The 21,131-nt window shown below is 41.4% G+C and overlaps 1 protein-coding gene across 1 annotated transcript in view; it reads right to left on the reverse strand.

The window, feature by feature from the left end:
• Positions 1 to 2,790: 2,790 nt before the first annotated feature.
• Positions 2,791 to 21,131, reverse strand: part of LOC108538804 (long-chain-fatty-acid--CoA ligase 5-like) — a 45,362-nt gene continuing 27,021 nt past the window's right edge. The window contains exons 3-6 of the mRNA XM_017887100.1: positions 18,682 to 18,790; positions 13,103 to 13,167; positions 12,867 to 12,968; positions 2,791 to 3,015 (exon numbers count right to left, since the gene is read on the reverse strand). Coding sequence (XP_017742589.1) covers positions 2,791 to 3,015; positions 12,867 to 12,968; positions 13,103 to 13,167; positions 18,682 to 18,790 — 501 coding nt within the window. The remainder of the gene's footprint in view (positions 3,016 to 12,866; positions 12,969 to 13,102; positions 13,168 to 18,681; positions 18,791 to 21,131) is intronic.

The following is a 21,131-nucleotide window of genomic DNA, read 5'->3' on the forward strand; positions in this document are numbered from 1 at the left end:
GTGAGCCCCGCGCCCGGCCTGTTTAACCTGTTTTATATGATCTTCCATCTCTTTAAGTTTTTGTTGTTACTTCGTTTTCTGGCCCTTAGTTTTTATGTTAATGCAAAGGATACGCTATTCATGAAACTTTTAACCCCTGTATATCTTTCAACTGTTTTCTTTTCTAATGCATTGTGTAACCTCCACTATACCATGGAAGAGTTTCATTGCTTCAATATAAAGATAAATACCAGTCCAAACAGTGGGATCATTAATCAGCTTTGGCTGTGAAATTTGATTTTTTGAAGTCTCTGTGTATTGAGACCATAGAATTAAAGGCAAAAGTATGGAGAGAGAAAAGGATTTCTAAAACCCAGAAGCTCTTCTTGTATATCAGGAGCTAGAGTTTAGATGAGCCATAGGCAGGGAGAGCACGAGAGATGCTCCAGCAGCCCGAGTCATAAGTAGAAGCTCCTTCCTGGCGAGTATGTAAGTATGGAAAAGAAAGGGTGGATTGCGAGAGAGAGGGGAATGGAAACCTGTTGGGATCCCCAGAAGGGCCAGCACCCTGTCTATCCATAGGCTGCCACCAGGAGAGGGAGGATAAGGCCAATCAGAGGAAGAAAACCAGAGATTGAGAGGGAGCCAAGGATATCTGACAAGGCTCCACTTCCCCTCTAACCTTCCCTGCGGTGGTAGTCCAAGCATGATGATCATGCTTGGACCAGTCCAAGCACTGGTAGCACTGGTAGTCCAAGCATGATGATCATGCTGGTGGTGGTGCCTCATCCTTCGGTGGATGTGCACTTCAGTTACAAAAAGACAAGAATCTTCCTTGAATGCAGGATGACCCTGTGCTAAGGCCACCACTTTCCTCTCTCAGAGCTCATCATCCTTTGGGGACCTTCATCAGGTCCTGGGTTCCAGGAGAGCACCATGACCATGTTTGTTTCATCCAAGGGTGGCCGCCAGCACTGCATAGACCACCCAGCCCATCTCTCACTCTTGGTGCACAGATTTCCTTTCTGCGTCACTGACGTTTCCTTTTAATCACTGATCAGGACCTCCGGGATGCTGGTTTTAGTGATCTCACTTTAATTTTGCATCTTCTCTGCCAGCCCCTTAGACAGTCAAGTGGTTGCTCTTTGCCTCACTGGAAACCTCAATTAAAGGTTAATTAATAGAGCAAATACATCAAAACTCTTGTTTGTATGAGCTATGCATGTTCACGCAAATGCATTTGCATTACGTGGTGTGAGTCCACCAGGGCCATGTGTGGAGGAATTCACAAATACGAGTGCATGTAGTGCTCACAGCAGGCGGGTGAACGAGGTCCTATTTAATCAAATCATACATGAGGGCACCTTGATTTACTCTTCGAGCATCTGATATGCTGACGAAGCGTAGCGTGATGAAACGCAGATATTTCACTGCAAGCCTTGCTTCTCATCCCATCACAGTTTTGAAGCAAAAACTTGGTATTCCCAGCCAGTATTGACTTTGTTATTCTATGTTATTCTATTCAGTAGAGGTTCCACATCCTTAAATAACTTTTCAATTTCATATTTCATTTCATAAGGCACAAATCTAATCTCCCGCCCTCAGTTCATATCACTAATCCTTCATCATTCATTCCTGATTATAAATCTTTTAAAATCAACCAATTGAAGTGTGTAATATAAAAATACTACCTACAATATGCTTAAGTTTCCAGAATAATTGAAATTGTACTCTTTAGTTAGAGCTCAGTTTTATATTATTTACTGAGTCCGTATGTCTGTGTTGAAACATCACGATCTGCAGTATGGAGATAATTCAACATCTCTAGGTTAAAAGCTACAGAGATCTGGGAGATTCCTCCAATTATAAAATAGTGACTCTTTGTCACCTTTGGAGCAGGACAGCTGTGATTGGAATCTCAGCCCCATCACTTGCAGTGAATGACTTTGAGCATTTGTTCTGCTGTCTGTGCCTCAGTTTCCTCTTCTGCTCAATGTTGTAATAGCCATTTCGTTGGTAAATAATATACAGAAACAGCAATCAATAATAATACCTCATAGCAACTCTACAGATAGGGAAGTGGCTCACAGACAGGCCCAGGTCAAGACCCTTTGCACCCTTCAAAATCACTGGGGTCCCCCAAGGGGCTTTATATTGATCAAAATTCACCATATTCACAATGAAAACTAAGACCTGTTTTAAATATGTATTAATCCACCTGGAAACAACAATAACAAACCCACTACCTGATAACATAAATACCATATTTTTATTAAAAATAACTGTATTTTCCAAAGTTCAAAAAAGTGAGAAGAGTGAAGTTGGCTTTACATTTCTGCAAACCTCTTCATTGAATATCTACCTTAATAAAAGAAGTTGGAATCTTGTATCCACTTTTTCACTCAATCTGTTGCAATGTCCTGCTTTGAACACAGTCTGTGCACAAAACCCAGCCTCTCACTGGCATGTGGGTGGGGAAGGCAGGACCTTGTGGACACCTGAAAGGGTTTCAGGGACCCCCTGTGGTCCTCAAAACACCTTGAGAACTGCAAAAATAAGGGTCCATAAAACTTTCAAGAAATCACAGCTAATCATTACTACTATTGCTATTTTAAATTTATCCGTTAAATGTGAATGCCATGACACAGGGCTAGACCCAATGCATTCCAGAGGATGTTTTGTCCAGTCCACGCCCGCTCTTGGTAACTAGGCTCAGCAAGGGCACTCTGCCACCCAGGGGGCACAGTTCTGGATCAATCCGAGAAGTTTGGTGCTTTAGTCACAGCAATTAGAACAACAGAGGCTAAGGTTCTACCTGCCGCTGGGCTGAAACAGGCTGTGGAGAGCAGCCTTGGATGCCAGCTGGTTCAACCAGGTGGGCAGCACACAGGTGTGAGCAACACAGCTGTGTCCCAGCATGCCAGAGCCCATGTGCAACACGAAGGTCCAAGGGTCATCCCCCTGGTGGGTGGAGCACAGCCGCCAGTAGCCCTGGGCCTCCCACGGCAGAGGGAATCCCTGGTGGCTGTCCCCATTCTCTCAGAGGAAACCTCCACAAGCAAGATTTCATTGTGAAGTGGACAATGTCTTACCCAATTTGATTATTTTGGGTAAGTATTGGAAACTGCTGAAAGTCAGGCTCAGAGCCTTTATTAGTAAGCAGACCTTGGGAGTCTCAGCTTCTAGTTTTTCCAGTGCTCAGAAAATATCTTGGATGAAAAGTTCACCTGAGACAAACACAGCCAGAGCCCAGCAGGAGGGTATGACACATCATCTACAGGAGACCAGGGGCCAAGAATCCCCCACCCAACAGCTGAGCCAGGGCAGTTCGGGATCATCTGTGCAGTCCCAGGTCCCAGGCTTGCAGACCATGTTCACACAAAGGCAGATGAGAGTCTCCACCAGACTGTAGGCCTGGCTGTCTTGAACTACCAAGTTCACAAGTGAGTGCTTCTTCCTACCATCCTTTGTACTAGTAGCAAAGCCCCAGGAGCCTCCTCTGAAGGGAGGATTCTGGTTCTATGCTGGGAGCATCCTCTGGAGCATGGATTCTGGTTCAATGTTGGCCGCTCACTGGGAGCAGGGCCCAGGCCAAGCCAAGTTATTGAGTTAAGCTACTCACTCCTCTGGCAGGAGTGGGAACAGGAGCACAGGTTCGCTTAGATCTTATTGCCTGAGTCAAGTGTTTAAAGTAATCTATGGCCCTTATCTGGGTTCTTGAGGCCCTTCAGGGAGGCTGATGATGAATGAGGTTCTTCGCTAAAGTGAAATGGGGTTAGAGGCAGAGCCCAGTTCCATGCCCTGAGACTCCTGAAGATAAGCAGGGGCCCTCTTTGATCACTGAAGCACCTGCCAGAAGGGGAGAGCTATTGCCCTTTGGGTTAAAATCCCCATGTTGGACAGCAGCAGAGCCTCACAGTTGGGTCACTCTAACAGGGAGGGATGTGCGGCCAGTCCTGAGGCAGGGAGGTGCTCAGGCCATGTAGGTATCTGGCCCTCAGGCCTGTCGGGTGCTGGGTGTGCAGCTGGGAGGCCATGGATAGGTCATCTGGGTGGCAGGCAGTGACGTCAGGGCCCACCTTCTGCCTCTTGGGCAATGGATGCTTGGGGGCAGGGTGGCTTTGGCCAGTCTGTGGAGACATCATCTCTGTTTCAGGTTCCCCAGAAAAGCAAGGAGGAAATGAGGGCAGCATGTTTGTGTTTTCTTACATCTTTTATTAAGGTGCCCTTTTATCTCAGTAACAACTGTTTTTCCTATTTTTCATGTTAAAATATTATTGTTTTATGAACTGAAAATGCAGATAGCTGGTAGGTCACTTTGGCTGAATCTGATTTAGTTTCCAATGTTATTGCTTAGCAAAATAACAAGCTGAAAACTACAGATAGACCCAGATTTATGGGACTTGAAGTTTCTCCAATGTGGGTATCCTCTTAAGAAAGAGATTGTGTAGAATGAGAAGAGAAATCACAACTCATACATTTTAAAAGCCAGCAGATGCTACAAACATCACCAGTTCTGGGAAAATGCCACATTTCTATGAACCAGCTGCCCGACAGCCATTCTAACCCACTTTCTTTAATGCCTGCCCGCTGGGGCCCTCTCCACTGCCAATGACTTCACAGCATCCTTCTCCATAGAGAAAATGGAAAGATGAGTCTGCTATTTTCTTGACATGGTTGATGAAAAGTTTTTGCCTTATTAATTGGCTTAAACATTTCTTTTAGCTTTACAACTGATAATTGGCAATGTCATATACATTTTAATGTTGTTGCCAAGTTTTAGGAGATGTCTGTCAAATTTCTTATATCTGAGCTGTACAATTTAGGATACTTTTATTTTTCTTATGCGGTAATTAATCTTAAGTAGTTAAGAGTCAGCTAAAATTTACCTAATTTACCTAAGTTAAATGCTGTTTACGCTGATGGCACTCAGCCAGTTTGTCATTAGTGACCCTCTGGGTATGCGTTCTTCTTTTACTTTGCTGTTTTTCACTCTGAAATTAGTGTTTCTGACAGTTGGAGTCCCAGATGATCCCGAGTGGCTGATGCATACAGGGGTGTTGTCTGGAATATGGAGTCATCTTTCCTATGGTGTCTCTCAAGACATTCCAGGATTTAGGGCTTTCAGCAGCATTCCTCTCTCTAGCCTCAAAGCAGTGGAACATTGTAGGTAAAGGTGTTTTGAGTTTGTGAATAACTCTCAGAGCTCATATATGTCTTCATTTTCATGGTGGAACATGAAGTGATGAATTCTAACTAGAGAACAAAGCCAAAAGATACATACCACTGAAACGTTTCTCACCAGTCCGTGGTCCTGCATCAGTGCTGCTGGGAATCTGGCTTTCAAGACACTGCTGTGATCACTACAGGGGGAAGCCTGTAATGATTCAATCACACAGAGTAAAAACACACTTCCAGTTGGTGTAACATTGCATTTGTTCTATTTCTACAGAGTATCCTTAATCACTTGTATTTAAAACAGAGGTTACCAGAGGCCAACGTAAGACAGGTTGGAAAAGGCAGCTTACATATCCCGGCTTGGCTTACACAAATGGATGCCCTTCTAGAAGGATCATCTTGCCCTGCAGGGAAGATAGTTGGCACATCTCCATAGCACATCACATTTTCCATGTGGCAAACATTCAGGTGTACTTTGATCTAATGAAAATCAGAGTCAACATTCTGCTTCACAGTGGCAGCTGGGAGAGCTACGCTGGGAACCAACCGCTGTTCTCCAAGGAACATGCTCCACTAACCCCTGGGGCCAAGAAGAGCCAGCATGGAGTGCCCGTGGCTCTGAAAAGGCTTCTTATCTAAAACTTCCGTAAGTGGAGTAGGGCCATTGCCCAGGGCACAGGGGAAGTCAATATGCTGAGACACCAGGCTGCAGCAGCAAAAGAGGTTTAATTATAGGGCTGTTGAATGAGGAGATGGGAGGAGACCTCAAATCCGTCTCCCTGAAGAGTTTGGGGCTAAGGCTTTTAAGGGTTTTAGATGGAGCCAAAGTGTGGAGATGGTTGACTTGTTAAGAGTGCAGGGTGAAGTCATGGGACAAAGAGAAAAAACTGTGTTCTCATGCTGATCCCATTCCTTTGTAGGGGTCTTCAAACTGGTTGGTGGCAACTGAAATTCAGGATCTGAAAAACATTTCATGCATTTCTTAAACAAAAGTCTCATGATTCTAGCATCAGAGATTCTACCTACAGGAACAATGGGGATGCAGATAGTCAGAGTCTAACGTTGCCTGACTTTCAGTTACAGGGAACTGGGCCAAAGTACAGCCTGATTAGTGCTTAATTCTAACTCTATTGCTGTCCAGAACTCTTGTTAACCCTGTGCAGACGGTTTCACATCCACTCAGTGTTCTGTATCCAGTTAACATATGTTGAATAAAATATTAGGACTGAAATCATGAACATAGAATACAACTCAGCAATAAAAAGGAATGAATGGTGAACATGCACAACAAACTTCTGAGGTAAATCTCAGAAGCCAGAGCTTGGGCTGCACCCCCAGAATGGAGGTCCTCTGCCTCCAGAGGTGAGGGGCTGAAGAAGAGGAACCAGTAATATCTCAAGTGCCACAGACTCACTGTTCTTATCTCATTTTAGAAGATTTTCCTGAATAAAGGTATGCCCTTGGGACAATCACCAGAGAGTTTAAATAGTAATTTATTAGATGATCTTTACTAGCTGTGGTTGTTTCACAGGGAAGCAGTTCCATGGGACTGGTTATGCTGCCATTCTGAAAGCACCTCTTCTTTGCTAGCATTTACCTGTTTCTCCCCAAAGATCCATGCATCTGTATCTAGAGCAATGACTATATTTCCCTCAGTGTTGCATGGTAAGATGTGTCTGTGTTGCTGTGTGCCACTGTAGCTCATCCATATTGATATCCCAATGTGTGAACACCCCACAGTCTACTCACCAGCTCTCCAGAGAGCGGGGATTTTCTAGTCTCCTGGCTCCTGCTCCAGTCAACAGTGCTTTTTTATAATTCTTATACATGGGCATCCTTATCTTGATCCTGATGTGCAAGTGTATTCCTTTCACATTCCCCCACTTGGAATGATAATGTTCACTCTAGTTTTTTTCTTCTAATAGATACTTAATAGATCAAAATTTTACATTCTATTTCTACTTTTGTTTTTTGTTGTGAGTAGATATTGAAATGATCGTTTAAAAATAACTTTTAACATGTCAAATTACTTTGTACAAGTTTTCTAATATTAACTCTTCCTTTCATACCTGGGATTAAACTCAATTTCTTCTTCATAAACTGTTATGCCCTATTTGCTGATATTATGTTTTGAATTTTTGCCTCTGTATTCATGAAAAAAGGTCTACCTCATAAAGACATGAAAGAATTGAAAGGAAATGTGAAATTTTACCTACGTCAGGGATGGTAGGTCAAGGCAGCTAATGTGTTGTTTGAGTTCTATATTCTTGCTAATCAGGTTGTCTGCTTGACCCAGAATTAACATAAAGAGATTCATTGAAATCTCACAGAATAATGGTGGATTTATCCTTGAAGTTCTACAATTTTTTAATACATCTTAAGGCTACTCTATGAAGCATATACATATTTAAAATTATTAAACCTTTCTGATGAATTAAATTATTTGCATTGAGTTTTGGCTCTCTCTACCTTTTGTTTTTTTTTTTTGTTTTTTTTTTTTTTTTTTTTTGAGACGGAGTCTGGCTCTGTGGCTCAGGCTGGAGTGCAGTGGCACCATCTCCGCTCACTGCAAGCTCCGCCTCCCAGGTTCACGCCATTCTCCTGCCTCAGCCTCCCGAGTAGCTGGGACTACAGGCGCCCGCCACCGCACCCGGCTAGTTTTTTTGTATTTTTTTTAGTAGAGACGGGGTTTCACCGTGTTAGCCAGGATGGTCTCGATCTCCTGACCTCGTGATCCGCCCGTCTCGGCCTCCCAAAGTGCTGGGATTACAGGCTTGAGCCACCGCGCCCAGCCGGCTCTCTCTGTCTTTAAAAGGGTGTTACATTTGATTTTGAGGTAGTTATTCCAGTTATTCTTGGTTAGTAACAGCTTGCTATGACTTATCCCATTTTCTTGCTTTCAATTTTCTTTCCAAAATTGTGTTCTAAGTGTGCCACTTGCAAACCAAAATTATACTTTATTGTCTAATTTGAAAATTGTTGTCATGTTCACTGGTGAGTTTGGTCAAATTATGTTTATTGTAATTATTGCTTCATTTGTACCCATTTTTTCAAACTTAGAAGGGAAGATTTGACACAGGATAATGCTAGGGGTAAAGCACGGGAGAGAGGCATTCTTAAGACACCTCAATTTATTTGGAATATAGATGATAGTTAACATTATTTTATTTTCCAGTCAACATTGTTTTAAAAATTCCAAATGCGTACGAAATTAATCATTTTTGTTGCCCATGCAAGAGCTGGGTACAGGTGAAGGGAAGTCACAGGTCAGGAATGTTGTGGGTCAATGGTTGAAACAAAGTGAGATGTATTCAGACTCTGTGCTTGGAAAACAGGGTGTATGAGGCAAGCATGATTTTAAAAAGTCTGGAGCTGTTTACCCACATGCCTTAACAGTTTTCTTTTTCTCTTAGAATTGAATTAGAAAAGAAAAGTGAGATACACTCAAGACTTTTCCACCTGGAGATTCTGGGTGCCCTCAAACAGAGTGAAGATACTGTGAGTTATTTAAATACACAATGCATTCACCACCATCATGCAGTACAGACTAACCAAGATGCCTGGTTTTGTAGCTTTTTGCTAGAATTATGTCAACTCAACTCAGACTTGTAGCAATGGTTATGTCTTTCTGATCATAAACTGGTAATATAGATGCTATGATTTTTTAAAATACGAAACAAATTTGAATCTAAATGGGAAAAAATATAATGAGAAACAGGATATTTGCATATTCTCAGTGTATCTATCACTCCAGAAGATGTATATTAATTACAATGGAGAAAATAATATCTTGACAGTAAAAAACCTGAAAGGCACCTCTGAACCAAGTGATCCAGGTGAACACGGGGCATTAACATGGTGTTGGCATATCTACATCCATCCAGACATGAAGTGGGAAGGCCACCACAGCATTTCTGTGGGATTCTTGACAAAAGCACATAACCTACTCAGAATATTTTGCATAAAAGTAAATCCGTCAATTCTTTTGTTTTATTTTTAAGTAAACTTTGTATCAAATTATATCATAAAAGAGGAAGCGTAATGCACGCAGCTGGATAAAGTTCTAAGTGGTCTAATCTTACCCAGATGAAGATGTGGAACATTTCCAGCATCCCACAGCCCTCCCCCAGTGCCCCTCTGACCAATCACTCCGCTTTCCAAGTTTAGCCACTACCCTGGTTTCTCTCCTCAGAGGTTCATTTTGTACCTCTTTGGCTTCATACAATGGAATCATACACAGCACACTTTTTGTGCCTTTTCATTAATTGTTTATTTGTCACATTCATTTATATTGTCGCATTTGGCAGAAATGTGTTTTGTTAGTGTTATGTAGTATTTCCCTGTAAAAATATGCCAAATTGTATCTATTCTCTTATTGATAGCCATTTGAGTTGTTTCCAATTTCTTGTTGTTATAAAAATGCCGCTATAAACATCCTTGTACACGTCTCTGGTGAAAACATGTACGTATTTCTGGAATGGAACTGCTGAGTCATAGACATTCTTGAGCATACTTCCAAGTGGTTTCACAAACTTAAATTTACATTAGGAGTGTAGCAGAATTTGCTTCACATCCTTTTCAACAGTTGGTTGAAATAACTACCACCATGGTCATCAGGAAAATGCAAATGTGTATTCATGTATATATCTACAAATATATTCACATCTCATACATATGCATGTGTATTTGTATTTCCTTGTTGACCATTGTGGCAGTGTACCTCTCCACATGCTAATTGGCCACTTGAATGCTCTTTTAGGAAGGACTTCTTCAAGGTTGCTGTCCAATTTTATATTCAGTTATCTGTCTCTATCTTAATATTTTTTGTCCATAATTTGGACATTAAACATCTGTCAAATACATATATATATATATAATTTCATATATATGTTTATGTGCATATTTATTTGTGTGTACATAGTTGTGTGTATATAAAAGTGTGTATAATATACATGTGTATATTTGTGTATGTATATATTTGTGTGTATATAAATGTGTGTATAATATATCTGCATATATATTTGTGTGTATATAAATATGCATGTGTGTGCATATATTTGAATATGCACACATATATTTGTGTGTGTATATAAATGTGCATATATGTGTGTATATATATTTGTGTATGTATATATGTATGGGTGTGTGTATATATATGAGTGTATATATAGTGTGTGTATACTAGTGTGTGTGTATATATATGTGTGTGTATAACGTATTTCTGTGTGTGTGTGTGTATATATATATATACTTGTGTGTGATATGGTTTGGTGTGTCCCCATTCAAATCTCAACTTCAATTGTATCTCCCAGGATTCCCACATGTTGTGGGAGGGACCCGCGGGAGGTAATTGAATCATGGGTGCCGTTCTTTCCTGTGCTATTCTCATGATAGTGAATAAGTCTCGTGAGATCTCATGGGTTTATCAGGGGTTTCCACTTTTGCTTCTTCCTCATTTTCTCTTGCTGCTGTGATGTAAGAAGTGCCTTTTGCCTCCTGCCATGATTCTGAAGCCTCCCCAGCCATGTGGAACTGTAAGTCCAATTAAACCTCCTTTTCTTCCCAGTCTTAGGTATGTCTTTATCAGCAGCATAAAAACAGACTAATATATTGTTCTTGTTAACAGTGAGTTCTCATGAGATCTGATTTCATAAGGAGCGTTCCACCCCCTTTGCTCTTATTCTTTTCTTTCCTGCCACCATGTGAAGAAGGACATGTTTGCTTCCCCTTCCACCATGATTGTAAGTTTCTTGAAGCCTCCCCAGCACTGCAGAACTGTGAGTCAATTAAACCCCTTTCCTTTATAAATTACACAGTCTCAGGTATTTCTTCATAACAGTGTGATAACGAACTAATACAGATAGCATGACATCATTGTGTGGGTACACATTAGCAAGCGTGAAGACTACAGGAAATAAAACTGGAAAGGTAGGTAGGAATCTGCTAGTGATGGGCCTTAAATGTCAGTGTAGATGTTATGGACTGAATCCTGTCTCCCTGTCTCCCCTCCTCTGGCCCAACCCAAATTCATGTTGAAACCCTAATCCCCAATGTGACAGTGTATGAGATAGGGCTTTTAGAGAAGTAATTAAGGTTAAACGAACTTATAAGGGTGGGGTCCTAATCCCTTCCTTCTATGAAGAAGAAGGGACATGACAGATACATGTGCACAGAGAAAAGGCCATGTGAAGACAAAATGAAAAGGTGGTTGTCTACAAGTCAAGGAGAGAGGCCTCAGGAGAAGCTAAACCTGCTGACACTCTGATCTTGGATTCCTAGACTCCAGAACTGTGAGAAAATAAATTCCTGTTGTGTAAGCCACATGGTCTGTGTATTAGATTATGGCAGTCCTAGCAGACTATACAGTTGTTCCTTGAACACATGGGTTTGAACTGTGAAGGTCTGCTTGTGGATTTTTTTTTTCAATAAAAGTTACATTGAGTGTGCCTATATTTCCTGCCTCCCTTTCTACCTCCTCTACCTCTTCCACCTCTGCCAGGTCTGAGACAGCAAGATCAACCTCTCTTCTCCCTCCTCCTCAACCTACTCAAGGTAAAGATGACTCAGATGAAGACCTCTATAATGATCCATTTCCACCTAATGAATAGTACATACATTTTCCAATGAATAGTACATACATTTGCCCTTCCTTATCATTTTCTTAACGACATTTTCGTTTCTCTAGCTTACTGCATTGTAAGAAAGCAGTATACAATACATGTAACATGCAAAAATATGTGTTAATCAACTGTCTACATTATCAGCAAGGAAGACTATTAGTAGTTAAGTTTTGGGGGAGTTATCTGTGGATCTTTTAACTGAATAGGTGGTGGTCCTAACCCCCATGTTGTTCAAGGATTAACTGTATCAGATTAGGTGTTAAGTTCCTAAACTAGAGTCAAGGGAACCTTTTTCTATTGAGACTGACTGTGACAAGAATAGAGTATGTAGATTCACCTAAAATTATTGGTGAATATTTTTACATTTGTATTAGCATTAGAACTGGGACTTGCAGTTTGTAAACTTGCAATAAGATCCACATAGAACTTAACTCCCCGAAAACTTAACTACTGATGGCTTCTGTTGACTGGAAGCCTTGCTGATAACACAGACAGTTGATTAACACAGATTTTGTATGTTATATGTATCATATGCTGCACTTCTAGGGAGCATTTGAAGCATGAAAAGACTTCCCCAGAGGGATAATGTGCCTAATGACTTGATCAAAACTTGGAGATAAGCTTGATTCTGTCATCTTACCGTCAAAATCTGCTTCCAGCTCACTGTGGAAAGACATCTATGGCCAGACTCAGTAGCAATGAATGGCTGAATTTACTGGTTCAAGTACAAATTGCAAGTTTCAGTTCTAATACTAATACATACTTTCCACAATATCTTCAAGATCTTATTTGGCGGTCCCTTCTAGCTTCCTTATTTTCCTCATGTAACAATCAGACTGACTTCAAATGACGCATGATAGGCTGGGAAACAAGAGAAGTCCGAACACCTAGGTGACAGTGCTAGACACTTAACCAGAAATTAAGTAGGTTCTGAGTTGTAACTCTTTCAAGCAGAATAAGCATTAGAAAATTTTAACAATAGCTTTGGTAAAGCATTAAAAAGTGTTGGAGTGCTGGATGGGGAATAGCATTTGAAGCGTTTAAACTTAACCTTGACTCATTTCCTTTAGTTAGCTTCAACATAGTTACCTCTGGCCTATTCTGAGCAAAGATGCCGACAAATTGGTCCTGTGACGATTTATATCCTTTATGCAAGAGACAGGAACCCAGGTACTCTGCTCTATCAGACACCTACAAAAAAGAGAGATGGGGTGAGAGAGAGAGGGAGAAGAAGAGGTCAAGACTCAAAACTGACCAATACCATATCCTGTAGTTCAGAATACTATGTTAGAAAGAATCTGTCTAAAACCATGGACTCAACTTACCTGTTTGTAGGATAGCCATCTGTAGGGCTGGTTTGGTTTTCTATATCCCAAGCAGGGCCCATTGTCTAAAAACATAATATTAAAAGAAAATCAACTCCAGTTGCAAATTCTCTGGACCAAGGAAGCTAAAAGGAGATTAAGAAGGGGCAAGACACAAAGGATAAGTCCAACAAGGATTTGAGCTTCTCTTATATGTCCAGGAAATTCAAAGTCAGAAAGCACTGAGTTCTCAAAGATGAAGAGTCCTATAAATTATACTTGAAACATTTAGGAAATGCTACATAAAACAGGAGCGGTTCAGTGTTGAATATGTAACCTGCATGATAATGTAGATATTCAGAGAAAACCATCCATATGGGGTTAGCCCACAAAACATGACCAAGTAAAAGCCTACAAGTAAACACAAACAGCCTGTATTGAACAATCTCGGATTGAATTTCCCTACAATAAAAACTATGCTCATAAAAATATAAAAAAATAAAATATGAGTCATCAATCTCATCACCCAAATACCATTATTAACACTGATATATTATTCTATGGCCCTTTTGCATAGTTTTACAGTTATGTTCATTCCCCATGTATAGAATGAATATAATACTTTGATACCTTGCTTCCTCTCCCAATCTGACGTAAGTATTTTCATGTCATTATTTCTTCTCTGTAGTGGTTTCAATGGCCAGTCAATGAAGGGTTCTACTGTAGTTGACTTTATTTCATCATGGGTATTTAGATTGTTTTCAAGTTTGACGCCTTAAATTATGCTAAGTATTTTCAAATTGATCCTTTTAAATTTAGAACATTTCCTTAGAATAGAGCTCCTAAAATGTAATAAGGGAAGGGAATGGGGGCTCAGAACAGTCAGGCTTTTGATACCTAGACTACACTGCTTACTTGAGCAGATGTGACAATTCACTTTTCTCCTATCATATCAAGTTTTAACATACTCTCATAGACCGCTAAATAGTGTCTTTAAAAACTATCTTCAAGGCGGGGCACGGTGGCTGATGCCTGTAATCCCAGCACTTTGGGAGGCCAAGGCGGGCAGATCACCTGAGGTTGGGGGTTCGAGACCAGCCTGACCAACATGGAGAAACCCTGTCTCTACTAAAAATACAAAATTAGCTGGGCGCGGTGGCACATGCCTGTAATCCCAGCTACTGGGAAGGCTGAGGCAGGAGAATTGCTTCAACCTGGGAGGCAGAGGTTGCGATGAGCTGAGATCGCACCGTCGCATTCCAGCCTGGGCAACAAAAGCGAAACTCAGTCTCAAAACAAAACAAAACTATTTTCAGGTTTGATAGGTTTGAAAGGTTATTACTGTAGTCTAAGTTTCTTTAACAGCTAGTAAAGTGGCACCTTTTTCCTTGTTAGGTTTTATTTACTCTCGACTTATTTGTTCACATACTTTGCCCATTTGTATGAGAGTATCTTCTAAGATATTAAGGCTTGTAAAAAACACAGAGACACACACCCAGGTGTGCACATACTCATGTATTTGTCTTCAGTATTTTTCCAATTTACACCTTGCATTTGACAATAAAAGAATTAAACTTCTGAACATCTAAACTACTCAGCCTTTCTTAAAATAAGTTTGGGAACATCCATTTACAAGAATAAAGGGCATCTCAGTTTTTAAAGCTAACTCAAGGAAGTAATGATATTAGGCTGAAGAACACATTAAGCGGCTTAGAAGCCCTCACGTCTAAGCCAGAAGGAGGCCATTATAAGTAGACAAGTAGAAGGGCAGAAAAATGTATGGAGAGGATCTAGCCAAATTACTAAGAGGAATTCAGGTCTTGCCAAAAGGAAGTATTCGTAAAGACAGTTACTAGGAATTCGGAGGCAAGTAAGTAAACTTCTAGACTAAGTGATGGAAAAAAAAGAAGGAAAGCAGGAAAGAGAGACCCACTCTGATTAAAGAGATATAAAAATGAATGAGGAGGCTGTGTATAGAAAATGTTAGTACTTTAGCTTCCAATTGAAACAGCTGCATGAAAGCCTAAGAAGTAACATCTCAGACTAACTTTCCCTGAGGCATGGCTTTGTCAGAGTGGAAGTCACTTGCTCCCCAGGCTGTGTGCCTTAGGTGGTCTACCAATGAGATCATTTGTACTAACATTAATCACTAATGATAGCTACCATTTATTGAATGCTTACTCCATGCCAAGCACATTAACTCGTCTTCCCAGCTATTATCATTTGCATTGTACTAAGAATTATGAAGGACTGAGACAGCTTGGTCAAGCTCACTCAGCAAGTAGTAGAGCTGATGAATGTCTAAGAAAGTATACTGGGGACTGGGCACAGTGGCTCATGCCTGTAATTCCAGCACTTTGGGAGGCAGAAGTTGGCAGATCACTTGAGCTCAAGAGTTCAAGACCAGCCTGGGCAACATGGCAAAACTCCATCTCTACAAAAAATATAAAAAATTAGCCATGGGTGGTGGCATGAGCCTGCAGTCCCAGCTACTTGAGAGACTGAGGTGGAAGGATGGCTTGAGCCCAGGAGGGGGAGGTTGCAGTGAGCTTAGATTGTGCCACTGCACTCCAGCCTGGGCAACAGAGCCAGACGCTAAAGAAAGAAAGACAGAGAGAGAGAGAGAGAGAGAGAGAAGGAGGGAGTGAGGGAGGGAGGGAGGGAGGGAGGGAGGGAGGAAGGAAGGAAGGAAGGAAGGAAGGAAGGAAGGAAGGAAGGAAGGAAGGAAGGAAGGAAAGAGACAGAGAGAGAAGAAAGAAAGAAAGAAAGAAAGAAAGAGAGAGAGAGAGAGAGAGAGAGAGAGAGAGAGGAAGGAAGGAAGGAGGGGAGGAAGGAAGGAAGGGAGGAAGGAAGGAAGGAAGGAAGGAAGGAAAGAAGGAAAGAAGGAAGGAAGGAATTATACTGTATCTTATCACCTCTTGATTGATAAAAATGCTAGCAGAGGCTGGTGTCTAAGGAACAAGTCAAATAATTGTCCCAAAGGGGCAACAACTCAGGTCTCATTAAACTCTGTGACTTGATCAGCTTCAACCTACTAGCCAAATGCCTGACCAGGCAACAGCCTAGTCTTTCATTAACTTAGTCAACTCAGACCTGTTTGTTCTAAGCTGTGGCCATGTACAAAGAACCCATCCATTAACAAATTCTTGGCAAAGTTGTCACTCTAAACTAAGTAGAATTCCAACTCTGGTATGCAGAATCTCCTGGAAGCTTTGCTAAAATACAAAGCTTCCTGAGGATTTTACGTCTCATTATCTGGAAATTTAATTCAGTGAACCTAAAGTGTAACCAGAAGATATATATTTTAAACAATAGCCCCAAGTGATTCTCAAGATAAACAAACTACTAGCTAAGGCTAATGTATTCAACCCCAGATAGGCCCAGAAGTGTCATTTTTCTTTTTTTATTTTTTTTGAGGCACAGTGTCCCTGTGTCACTCAGGCTGAAGTGCAGTGGCACGATCTCGGCTCACTGCAACCTCCACTTCCCAGGTTCAAGTGATTCTCCTGCCTCAGCCTCCCAAGTAGCTAGGATTACAGGCACCACCACCATGCCCAGCTATCATTTTTCTATGTAAGTAGCCACACCAGATTTCTCGTGCCTGCTTCCATGAGAAGCCATTTTAACAGTATTGGTTTAGGATTTAGTATTTTAAAAAATCCTAAATTATATATCTCATGTACCACATATCACATGCTAAATGGCTTGTTTTAGTCACAATAACAACACATCATCAATAAAGAAAACTCCTAAAAACAGAAAATCACTAGAGCTGGGCATAGTGGCCCACTCCTGTAATCCCAGTACTTTGGGAGGCTGGAGTCAGGGAGGGGGTTATCTCTTGAAGTCAGTTTGAGACTAGCTTGGGCAACATAGTGAGACCTTGTCTCTATAAAAAATTTAAAAATTAACCAGGTGTAGGCCAGGTGCGGTGGCTCACGCCTGTAATCCCAGCACTTTGGGAGATCAAGGCAGGTAGATCACAAGGTCAGGAATTCAGGACCAGCCTGGCCAAGATGGTGAAACCCCATCTCTACTAAAAATACAAAAATCAGCGAGGCACAGTGGCAGACGCCTGTAATCCCAGCTACTCAGGAGGCTGAGGCAAAGAATTGCTTGAACCTGGGAGGCAGAGGTTGTAGTGAGCCAAGATCATGCCATGGCACTCCACCCTGGGCAACAGAGCGAGACTCCGTCTCAAAAAAGAAAAAAAGAAAAAAAAAATTTAGCCAGGTGTGGCAGCACATGCCTGTAGTCCTAGCTACTTGAGAAGTTGAGGTGGGAGAATTGCTTGAGTCCCAGAGTTGGAAGTTGTAGTGAGCTATATTCCACCACACCACCGCACTCCAGCCTGGGTGACAGAGGAAGATCCTGTCTCTGAAAAAAAAAAAGAAAAAATCCCAAAGGAAATTATACTGTATTGGACATATACTATCTTAAATTGCCAGAGAAGTAAACAAACTGATGTTTGGTTTGTTTTTATTTGTTATTTGCATGGAGTCTATAAATAAATGCTGATTTGGAGCCAGATATACTAAGTACAGGCCCCAGGGGAGTCTTCAGATAGATGTTTTCTTGACAATAAATCTTTAATTGTCTGGAGGAGTAGCTACTTTTATAAAACACTTAAGAGCCAACCTAAAATAGAACAACCTAGTCAAACAGATACACTTAGATTTTCCTATCAGCTCTGACATTTTCTAGTTCTGTGACCTTGGTAATGGTCTTGAAACTATGAGTCTGGGTCCTCATCTTTAAAAATGGCAGTGATGGTAACTAATCTCTACGGTTTAGGGAAAATGAAGTAATATATGTACAGCAGCTATTGTATAGTTAACACTTGACAGGAGTTGGCTATGAATATCCTCTTAGTGTTAGTTAACACGCAGAAGTCAAGGAACGGATAAAAGTTACATAGTCAGAATGTCACCCAAAAGACCAAAGGCACAGAAAGAGCTATAAACCAGTAGCTTTTAAAAGTAAACGTGTGTGTGCCAGGCATTATGTTCAATGATATAAGATATAAATATTAAGGCTTGGTGTATTCCAAATGAATGTGTCAAAGCCCATTTGGTAGTCTCTGAAAAAGTCCAAAGAAGTGGTAACTTGGGCCAGTAGGATGGTATCAGAGTCAAGGACAATGTAAGACATCAGGAGTCCTGGACTGCTAGTCCTGGCTCAGATTGTCTATCTGTAAATGCAGGGAATTGCATTAATGAAAGGCATGTTTCTAAACAAATATGAGGTACTAGTGAGTTAAAGACACTGTCCTCTATTATTATCTCCTTGACCCTTTAACAACAGTTTTGGCAGGGACATTCTTCTTGTATTGAGAAACAGATTCAGAGAAGCAAAGTGGTTTGCATAAGATTATGAAGGTGGAAATGGAAGAACCGGGCTTCAAACCTAAGTCTGTCTTACACTGGTTCCAACACCCATCCTGATACTGTATTCTAATGCTGCCTCTATTTTGCATATTGCGATTCTATTTGGATCAGTGTATCTAAATAGCTGGGGTTTTAGAAGTAAGACAGAGAAAAAGAGATGTGCCACAGACCCCACCTTGTCTTCTTCAGGCAAGGACAGACCACCAGGCTTACCAGATACAGCGAGTCCTCTTTGGAAAACCTCATACATAGTCGTGGCATCTGAGAAGCAGTGACTTATTAGGTCATTGTTCTTCTGGGAAATACCCTTCCGCGCTCCTCCCTAAGACACAAGACCAAGTTTAGGCCAAGTCCAAGTCTCCCCTCACTCTTTCCAAAACCTTTATGAATTGAATCAAAGAGACCATAAATGCTGATTTTGAGGTCACGGGAATGTTCTCTTTGCTAGTCACTTGATTTTTAAAAATCCCCAAATCATAGTATATTTACATTGTAGACATTTTACAAAATAGGAAAGAGGCTGGGCTCGGTGGCTCACGCCTGTAATCCCAGCACTTTGGGAGGCCGACGCGGGTGGAGGTCAGGAGTTTGAGACCAGCCTGACCAACAAGGTGAAACCCCGTCTCTACTAAAAATACACAAATTAGCCAGGCATGGTGGCAGATGCCTGTAGTCCCAGCTACTTGGGAGGCTGAGACAGGAGAATTGCTTGAACTGGGGAGGCAGAGGTTGCAGTGAGGCAAGATCGCGCCACTGCACTCCAGCCTGGGCAACGGAGTTAGACTCCGTCTCAGGAAAAAAAAGAGAAAATACAAAACTGTAATAAACGCTTAAGAAAAGTGGATCTGTAATCCCACCCAGAGATGGCCACTGTTATGTTTTTGGTAACCCTCCTGGCATCCATCTGTGTATGTATATGGAGGAGAGATGATATGTACAGTTTTATGTCTTTTTTATAGTATCGAGTTTAAACTTCTACTGAATGTATACTATGTGTTCTAGGTAGTCTGTAAATACTGTAGATGTGAGTTAAGACGAAATAGCTGCCCTTAAGCACCTCACACACTGGGGTTGTTGGAGTATGAGTAGGTCATAAGGAAAAAATGGACATATAATACCATGATGTACATGCTATAATGAGTTTGGAGGAAATGGATTCGTGGGGGAAATGAAGCAACCAGTTCTGTATTAAGCAGAAAGATTACAGAGAAGAAATGGTATTTCAATACAGACTTCTAAGACAAGTAGGCATTTGGCAAAAAGATATGATTTGGGGAGGGTAAAGGAGAAAAAAGAAAATTCCAGAGTGGAGGAACAGCCTGAGCAAAGGCATGGAGGTAAGAAAACGCAGCACAGAGTTGGGTGGGCAGCTAGAGGACAGTGTGTTCGAGAAAAAGGGGTTAGCTAGCTGGGCGCTGTGGCTCATGCCTGTAATTTCAGCACTTTGAGAGGCCAAAGCGGGCGGATCATCCGAGGTCAGGAGTTCAAGGCCAGCCTGGCCAACATGGTGAAACCCCCTCTATACTAAAAATACAAAATTAGCTGGGTGTGGTGGCGGGCACCTGTAATCCCAGCTACTCAGGAGGCTGAGGCAGGAGAATTGCTTGAACCTGGGAAGCAGAGGTTGCAGTGAGCCAAGATCCCACCATTTGCACTCCAGTCTGGGGTACAAGAGAGAGACTTTCTCTAAAAAAAAAAAGAAAAGAAAAGAAAGAAAAAAAGAAAAGAAAAGAAAAGGGAGTAGCTAGGAATCCATCTAGAAATGTCAGCTGGAGCTACAGGATCAGGGCCCTGGGATGGACCCTGGAGCCACAAGAGGCACTCCGGGTGTAGTCCAGTGGTCCAACCCTCATGAAGTTTCATCTAGAGAAGAACAGGCAACAATTAAATAAGCATTCAACAATGTAAATTAGTATCCAAAGTGAGAGCTATAAAAGTACAGGAAAACACACGAGGCTGTAACAAGAGATCTGACTTAGTCTAGGACATCAGGGAAAATTTCCATGGGCTATCACATTAAGAGAAAAAATAGCAAAAATAAAGCTCCTTGTCTAGTGAAGGAAGACAGGGTCTTGCTGTCTGTTTACGTGCCTAGAGCAAGGAAGGAAGAATCCAAGATGTTTCAGACTCTTAACTTTGGCAACTGGGTAAAAATATATACATTTAACTGAAATAGAATAGGAAAGGAGGTGTGTGTGTGCGTGCATGTGCATGTGTGTGTGTGTGTGTGCGTGTGTGAGAGAGAGAGAGAGAGAGAGAGAGAGAGAGAGAAGGGAGAAAACAAGCATAAAGAGACCTGGAGAGCTTAAGTTACTTAAGTATCACTGAGGTCAGAATAGAAAATCAGATTTCAGTGTCACAGACTTAGGCACATTTTCAAGTCATAAAAGAGGAGGTATTTTCTTAGCCGTGAGAATTTAGATGAGGGTTTGGCAGACTATAATCTGCACACTGAATCTGGCCTACCACCTGCCTTTGTAACTAAACTTTTATCGGAACACAGTCATGCTCATTTGTTTACATGTTGTCTGGTACTGTACTCTTATTCTACAACAGCAGTCAGTATTGAGTTGATGCAAAAGAGCCCATGTGATCTGCAAATTCTATACCATTTACTGCCTGGCCTTTACAGAATATGTCTGCCAACCCCTGCTGCAGAGGAA

This window comes from Rhinopithecus bieti, unplaced genomic scaffold (genome assembly GCF_001698545.2).
Source record: "Rhinopithecus bieti isolate Rb0 unplaced genomic scaffold, ASM169854v2 scaffold_13348, whole genome shotgun sequence".
Classification (NCBI taxonomy): domain Eukaryota; kingdom Metazoa; phylum Chordata; class Mammalia; order Primates; family Cercopithecidae; genus Rhinopithecus; species Rhinopithecus bieti.